At 35.8% G+C, this 8,796-nt stretch overlaps 1 protein-coding gene and 2 non-coding genes across 3 annotated transcripts; all 3 read right to left on the bottom strand.

Moving 5' to 3' along the window:
- Positions 1 to 273: 273 nt before the first annotated feature.
- On the bottom strand, positions 274 to 1,728 carry LOC115998628 (sec-independent protein translocase protein TATA, chloroplastic-like). The gene is made up of 2 exons (XM_031238250.1): positions 1,257 to 1,728; positions 274 to 565 (listed from the first exon to the last, which is right to left on the bottom strand). The coding sequence occupies exons 1-2, from the start codon at positions 1,569 to 1,571 to the stop codon at positions 443 to 445; spliced, it is 438 nt and encodes a 145-aa protein (XP_031094110.1). The 5' UTR covers positions 1,572 to 1,728; the 3' UTR covers positions 274 to 442.
- A 6,620-nt stretch (positions 1,729 to 8,348) lies between these two features.
- On the bottom strand, positions 8,349 to 8,437 carry LOC116000534. Its single transcript, XR_004094117.1, has one exon. It is a non-coding gene; the product is annotated as a small nucleolar RNA snoR114 (small nucleolar RNA).
- A 7-nt stretch (positions 8,438 to 8,444) lies between these two features.
- Positions 8,445 to 8,515, bottom strand: TRNAG-GCC. The gene has a single exon. It is a non-coding gene; the product is annotated as a tRNA-Gly (tRNA).
- Positions 8,516 to 8,796: the final 281 nt, after the last annotated feature.

Genomic DNA, 8,796 nt, shown 5'->3' with positions numbered 1-8,796 from the left:
CAATCTCTAAGGTGTCTATTCTTAGATAGACTAGAATAACTTTCAATCTTAAATAAAATTATTTGGTGTATCCAAAAATTAGCATAAGTCCATCCATCCACTTGTTGCAGACCTACCCGTTTAGGCATTTATTGCTTGCCTACTTTAGGCTTCTAGTGCTTGGCATACCACCATTAATACTATTAGTGGATCATATTTTTGTGAATTTTCTCATGAACCTGGGTATATTCCGTGTATTTGTATTCTTTGAGTTAATACTATAAATTATCATTACCCAAGAAAAAAACATGATTTGATCTTCCAAACCAAACACTATAACCCAACTTAACAAGACAATGTCTGAATGGGACCAATTGTTATAGCACACGAAGAAGGAATGAGTATGACACAGAAGAAGTGATCTAGCTAGCTAACAGAACCAGGCCAGTAGCATTGAAGTTTATCAACTCTCCTTTGTACTTGACACCACAGCATCTGGTTTCTCTTCTTGACCACCTTCTTTGACATTCTGGACAGGGAGCTCATCGGGTTCTTTTTTCAGCTCTGTTTCAAACTCCTTTGCTGCCTGCATCCATGCAATTCAGATACATTTTTTCACCCACTAAACAAGATCAGATCTGCTTTGTATGGCTTCAAAGGACTAAAACAAGTCTAGTTGACTTGCCACTATATCATCTGTGAAAAGTTCATTTCAACATCCACAGCTTCAATCCATTTTGCTCTGTCATGGATGCTCCATTATATACCGCCATATTTTCGAGAGGCAGGTGCTGGACTTGCCCTTCACTGGTCTTCGCCCAACAATTCCCCAGTCAAATGGTGTTGAACTTGACCCTTCACGGGCCTCCACCCAACAACATCTATGTATATCCTCAAATTAAACACCATTACTCATTACACCTTAATTTAGTTCTACAAAAATATATCAAATATGGCTTAACATTAGAATGTGGATATGACATTAAAACTATAAACTAGACAACCAACCAATCTTCCATGCAATGATCCATTGTCATTTTAGTTAACATGGGGCAATCATAGAATCAAACTTTGACCACACCAAAAACTGCTAAGATCTCATTTCAAAATCTGAACATCCAATTAAGTAATCAAAAGCATATATTTAATTTCCCAATTAAATCTTGAACGATTGGAGATAACTCTTATCTGGAAGCTTATAATATAATGCATAATGTATTGCATAATTATAATCACAGACACATAAACAGGAGGGGGAATATAGAGAAGAAATAGACCTGTTGGAAGCTCTTGACGGTCTTGCCAATACTGCGGCCGATTTCGGGCAACTGCTTAGGCCCGAAGATAAGGGCGGCGACACCGGCAATGACCACCATCTCCGGCACCCCAAGCCCGAACAAGCACTTGCAATAAAGACGCTTTCTGCCATTGCTCCTAACATTACCAGTTCTCAGACCCAAACTCCGTTTGAGCCCGCCCGGGTTGCTGCTGAAGGATAATGAGCTAGAGGAAGAAAAAGCGACCGCTGAAGAAGCGGGCTTTGGTGCGAATGAGAGCGACACAGCGGAGGCTGCCGACGCTATGGCCGCCATTTCCAAAAATATAATCCCGGAGAAGAAAGATCTGACGCAGAATTTGAATTGGTACTTTCTTAATTGATTAACTCGAGGAAGTTGGGGTTTTTGGTGCTTTCAGGTTATTTGGAAGCCTGGAAGGTCCCTGTACACGAGAAAACGGAAAATCTGAGAGCGGATAAGTACGCTAAACTATGGCTGCTTCTGATTGGCCACCTGCACATTTTTCTTTTCTATTTTCTGTGTTTTATAAATGTGTTTATAAATTGTCCAAATTTTGTATGGAGAACTAAAATTTTCTTTGTTACTGTAAGGCTAGGACCAAAAAAGGAATTCACCATGTATATATAATACTTTGACATTAAATAGATCAAAGAACAAGATTTACTTTGTTCGACAATGTAGTCTATCAGGGTAAAGTTGTTCTTTTATTAGTAGTGATCCCATATATAAGGATAGTCACTAGATATTCAAAGGAAAGAGACAGTAAACATAGCAACATCATAATCTTGTCTTCATCTACAAACTTGACATCAAATCTGAATAAATGATTATCTGGTGAAAGACATTAATATGTTGCACCAAGTCTGAACCCTCCTAAATATTCTAAGCCCGTTAAGAGATTTTTCCACGAATTGACATTCCAATTTATCCTAAATTTATTTTGGAATTGCCAAGGTCAAGATGTGATACACGACTTCATCGGCCCGAATGGTTCCTGCCATTTGGTCCTTCAAATCGTTCCAATCAACCTCTATCATATTAGCTAGCTTTTCCACCTTCAAGGTTTTTAGAATACCGCCATCCCTAGACTACCACAACCCAAAATTTCTTGTATCATCAAACTTTTGATACTTCGAATTTCGCACTCAAATGGGTCATCTCAAATAGTGCTTTGATACCAATTTATTGAGATTAACTAGAACAATGAACAATCATGGTTCGATAATATGTCTATGTCCACAGGAGTAAAATTATTCTTTTATTAATTGTGATGGTGATGATAAAACACCCAAGGTTACAATCATCATATTTATATACAACCATAATCATGTACAAGTACAAAAATACCCATGTACTATGGGTCTAACCCAAAGCGCTCCCACTCATATTAGATATATTGGCTTCGGTTCCCAACAAAATGTCAGGTAGGCCAAAGAAGAAAAGAAATTGTGACATATTTGTGAGGAAAATGAAGGTTAATCCCTTTTTTTTTTTCTTTTTCATGCTCAACATATCTTGAATTTTTGACACCCAAAAAACTTTTGATCACTTTCCCATGAAACACATAGCGGTGCTTTCAGACCACAATGACAATACACATTTGGCCCATAATTTAGAGTTGTACAAATCATTGGATTAGAGGAAGATAGTGAAAAACTTTGTGAAAAAGAATATGTCATCATTACCAAAAGCATTGCCCAGCTGCAGCTCTGAGAAGGATGACGACGGTCACATGTTTCTTCTTCTTTGCAGAGCTTCACCTTCATATATTCTCTCTACCTGGAGCGTTGTTGTATTACGATTTCAAATTTGAGTCATGTGTCACACACACTTTCTTTAAAATTTTATTTGCTACCTTCCAAAGGTGATATGAGCAGTGTAGTCTAGATTTCACGGGATAAAACGAGTTTCAATTTTAAATTTGAGTACTTAACTATTGGATCACAACAAACAACCCAAGGGTAGAACATCGAAATTTTCTGGGGAAGAACAGAAGTTTTAGAATGACTGAGTTTCAAAATGAAAATAAATTTTTCGAGTGTATGTAAATTCATATGCTCAACAACAGTATTTATAGGAGATGTGACCAAAATTAACATCGTAACCTTAATAACACACCAATTAATATGAAATTAACACAGCGATTAAGAATGCTAATATTTGAAAATTAAAATCATCATGTATTTATGTGTTGTTTCAATGACTATAGTTTTATTAACTGTTCGAAAACCCATTGATCAAAAGGTGGGACATAGGATTGGTACATGGCAAAAGAAGTTCCTCACCCGGATAAGTAAGGAAACCTTGCTCAAAACTGTTGTCCAATCTCTCCCTACATATTCTATGAGCGTATATCTTCTCCCAAATTCACTTTGTGACTCATTACAAAAAAAGAATGAATAAATATTGGTGGGAATTGAAAGCAATGGCAATGGGGTGGTGGTGTGAAAAATTTGGGATCGCATGACACTCCCTAAAGGTCAAGGTGGTCTAGGGTTCAAGAATATGTAGAACTATAACCATGTGTTGTTAGCAAAGCAAGGTTGGAGGATCCTTACTAACCCTGAATCTTTGTTAGCTTGGTAAATGATAATGACTGTTGCGCCGCTGAAATGACTAGTACTTTCTCTTGCAGCTACGATTCTTACAACGCCGAGCTTATTGCGATAAGGGAGTCTAGGCACTAATAGGTATAGTTCATGTTTCAAGAGATAGGAACTTCCATGTCTAACATTCCTTTCATATTCTCAACAAGCACTCGAGTGTTTCATATTTCTTCACTCACTTCAAAAAGCACTTCTTAACCTCCTCTTATGCGAAAGTAGAGCCATCTCCCCCTCCTTCCAAACAAAAAATCCACACCCTAAACCATCCTAAAAACAAAATTAATATAGTCAACACACTAATTAAACATAATGAAAGACTATATTTTTAATAAAATTATACCTTTTTTCTTTTTCTTTTTCATGCTCAACATATCTTGAATTTTTGACACCCAAAAAACTTTTGATCACTTTTCCATGAAACACATAGCGGTGCTTTTAGACCACAACGACAATACACATTTGGCTCATAATTTAGAGTTGTACAAGTCATTGGATTAGAGGAAGATGGTGAAAAACTTTGTGAAAAAGAATATGCCATTACCAAAAGCGTTGCCCAACTGCACCTCTGAGAAGGATGACGACGGTCACATGTTTCTTCTTCTTTGTAGAGCTTCACCTTCATATATTCTCTCTACCTGGAGTGCTATTGTATTATTATTATTATTACTAGTATTTTCACCCGTGCCATGCACGAAATGAGTTTGTTAAAATATTTTAAGAATGTTTGGATTAATATACAATTTATATGTTCTCAAAAAAAAAAATATACAATTTATATTTTCTGATGTTATCATTGCTTGAAATCGAGCAAATAATTGCAATCCAATCGCCATTCTTGCGGATGACTCATCACTACTTCTCGGGTGTGCACCAGCCCCGGATATGTACCGTGGCAGGGTACTATTCTACCACTAGACCACTGGTGCTTTAAATATAATTTACAAAATAATTACTCAAAGAAAGCAACATTTCAACTCGGATGTCCCTCCCATTGGTGGCCCAGTGGAGTACAATTCAGTTGAGGCATTGAGTTTATGGAAAAAACCAAACATCCCGAAGAACAGAATGGAGTAAATATGAAAATTAGATGTATTAATTGAGGGCTAAAGTTGTAACCCACTTAAACATTTATAATAAAAACATATTATTATTAACATTTGATCAAATATCTTCAAAAATTAACTTTTGATCAAATTTTAAACATCCACTGTCAAACTGATGACAAGCAAGTGTGTTGGGTGATTTTGATTTGTTAAACCAAAGGCTATGATTTCAAATTTGAGTCATACGTCACACACACTTTCTTTAAAATTTTATTTGCTACCTTCCAAAGGTGATATGAGCAGTGTAGTCTAGATTTCACGGGATAAAACGAATTTCAATTTTAAATTTGAGTACTTAACTATTAAATCACAACAAACAACCCAAGGGTAGAACATCGAAATTTTCTGGGGAAGAACAGAAGTTTTAGAATGACTGAGTTTCAAAATGAAAATAAATTTTTCGAGTGTATGTAAATTCATATGCTCAACAACAGTATTTATAGGAGATGTGACCAAAATTAACATCGTAACCTTAATAACACACCAATTAATATGAAATTAACACAGCGATTAAGAATGCTAATATTTGAAAATTAAAATCATCATGTATTTATGTGTTGTTTCAATGACTATAGTTTTATTAACTGTTCGAAAACCCATTGATCAAAAGGTGGGACATAGGATTGGTACATGGCAAAAGAAGTTCCTCACCCGGATAAGTAAGGAAACCTTGCTCAAAACTGTTGTCCAATCTCTCCCTACATATTCTATGAGCGTATATCTTCTCCCAAATTCACTTTGTGACTCATTACAAAAAAAGAATGAATAAATATTGGTGGGAATTGAAAGCAATGGCAATGGGGTGGTGGTGTGAAAAATTTGGGATCGCATGACACTCCCTAAAGGTCAAGGTGGTCTAGGGTTCAAGAATATGTAGAACTATAACCATGTGTTGTTAGCAAAGCAAGGTTGGAGGATCCTTACTAACCTTGAATCTTTGTTAGCTTGGTAAATGATAATGACTGTTGCGCCGCTGAAATGACTAGTACTTTCTCTTGCAGCTACGATTCTTACAACGCCGAGCTTATTGCGATAAGGGAGTCTAGGCACTAATAGGTATAGTTCATGTTTCAAGAGATAGGAACTTCCATGTCTAACATTCCTTTCATATTCTCAACAAGCACTCGAGTGTTTCATATTTCTTCACTCACTTCAAAAAGCACTTCTTAACCTCCTCTTATGCGAAAGTAGAGCCATCTCCCCCTCCTTCCAAACAAAAAATCCACACCCTAAACCATCCTAAAAACAAAATTAATATAGTCAACACACTAATTAAACATAATGAAAGACTATATTTTTAATAAAATTATACCTTTTTTCTTTTTCTTTTTCATGCTCAACATATCTTGAATTTTTGACACCCAAAAAACTTTTGATCACTTTTCCATGAAACACATAGCGGTGCTTTTAGACCACAACGACAATACACATTTGGCTCATAATTTAGAGTTGTACAAGTCATTGGATTAGAGGAAGATGGTGAAAAACTTTGTGAAAAAGAATATGCCATTACCAAAAGCGTTGCCCAACTGCACCTCTGAGAAGGATGACGACGGTCACATGTTTCTTCTTCTTTGTAGAGCTTCACCTTCATATATTCTCTCTACCTGGAGTGCTATTGTATTATTATTATTATTACTAGTATTTTCACCCGTGCCATGCACGAAATGAGTTTGTTAAAATATTTTAAGAATGTTTGGATTAATATACAATTTATATGTTCTCAAAAAAAAAAATATACAATTTATATTTTCTGATGTTATCATTGCTTGAAATCGAGCAAATAATTGCAATCCAATCGCCATTCTTGCGGATGACTCATCACTACTTCTCGGGTGTGCACCAGCCCCGGATATGTACCGTGGCAGGGTACTATTCTACCACTAGACCACTGGTGCTTTAAATATAATTTACAAAATAATTACTCAAAGAAAGCAACATTTCAACTCGGATGTCCCTCCCATTGGTGGCCCAGTGGAGTACAATTCAGTTGAGGCATTGAGTTTATGGAAAAAACCAAACATCCCGAAGAACAGAATGGAGTAAATATGAAAATTAGATGTATTAATTGAGGGCTAAAGTTGTAACCCACTTAAACATTTATAATAAAAACATATTATTATTAACATTTGATCAAATATCTTCAAAAATTAACTTTTGATCAAATTTTAAACATCCACTGTCAAACTGATGACAAGCAAGTGTGTTGGGTGATTTTGATTTGTTAAACCAAAGGCTATGATTTCAAATTTGAGTCATACGTCACACACACTTTCTTTAAAATTTTATTTGCTACCTTCCAAAGGTGATATGAGCAGTGTAGTCTAGATTTCACGGGATAAAACGAATTTCAATTTTAAATTTGAGTACTTAACTATTAAATCACAACAAACAACCCAAGGGTAGAACATCGAAATTTTCTGGGGAAGAACAGAAGTTTTAGAATGACTGAGTTTCAAAATGAAAATAAATTTTTCGAGTGTATGTAAATTCATATGCTCAACAACAGTATTTATAGGAGATGTGACCAAAATTAACATCGTAACCTTAATAACACACCAATTAATATGAAATTAACACAGCGATTAAGAATGCTAATATTTGAAAATTAAAATCATCATGTATTTATGTGTTGTTTCAATGACTATAGTTTTATTAACTGTTCGAAAACCCATTGATCAAAAGGTGGGACATAGGATTGGTACATGGCAAAAGAAGTTCCTCACCCGGATAAGTAAGGAAACCTTGCTCAAAACTGTTGTCCAATCTCTCCCTACATATTCTATGAGCGTATATCTTCTCCCAAATTCACTTTGTGACTCATTACAAAAAAAGAATGAATAAATATTGGTGGGAATTGAAAGCAATGGCAATGGGGTGGTGGTGTGAAAAATTTGGGATCGCATGACACTCCCTAAAGGTCAAGGTGGTCTAGGGTTCAAGAATATGTAGAACTATAACCATGTGTTGTTAGCAAAGCAAGGTTGGAGGATCCTTACTAACCTTGAATCTTTGTTAGCTCGGTAAATGATAATGACTGTTGCGTCGCTGAAATGGCTAGTACTTTCTCTTGAAGCTATGATTCTTACAACGCCGAGCTTATTGCGATAAGGGAGTCTAGGCACTAGTGCGTATAGTTCATGTTTCAAGAGATAGGAACTTTCTGATCCATGAGTTGGCCAAATCAACTTTCATGTATAGGGAGTCTAGGCACTGACTTTTTGAACCTCATGTGGCCCATTTATTTCTCCTTCACATAATTGAAGAATGATTGTTTGATTTCAAAAAGAAAAAAAAATCCGAAAATGCAATACCATTTGTCATTTAATCGTGGAGAAGAATGAAAAAGTCCCAAAAAACAGAAGCTCAGATACGCTGATTGTCGTCCAAGTTTATTCAGACAAATCGTGGCGACCCAATCACCACTGCCGCGTAAAGTTCCTCATAGCTTCTCAAATTGCACCAGCCGGGAATCGAACCCGGGTCTGTACCGTGGCAGGGTACTATTCTACCACTAGACCACTGGTGCTTCTTGCTTCAGGCTACTCATAATTTTTATATAAATGTTATGTATTTGCCTTCACTTTTTGAAACTAAATAGTTAAGTGATACTGCCGTCATTTGCTTCTTTTTGGCACCAAGAATAACCAAAATTTGTTCCTATATATGCTTGGTGGAGACAAAACAGTACACGCTAATACTTTTAAACATTACTATTTTCGCCCGTGCGTTGCACAAAATGAATTTATTATAATATTTTAAAAATATTTTGATTGATATACAATTGTATAAATTATAACATTAAATATT

The sequence above is a fragment of the Ipomoea triloba genome, chromosome 12 (genome assembly GCF_003576645.1).
Source record: "Ipomoea triloba cultivar NCNSP0323 chromosome 12, ASM357664v1".
NCBI lineage: Eukaryota > Viridiplantae > Streptophyta > Magnoliopsida > Solanales > Convolvulaceae > Ipomoea > Ipomoea triloba.
The sequence above is the reverse complement of the archived record's forward strand: the minus strand, read 5'-3'. Positions and strand labels throughout refer to the sequence as shown.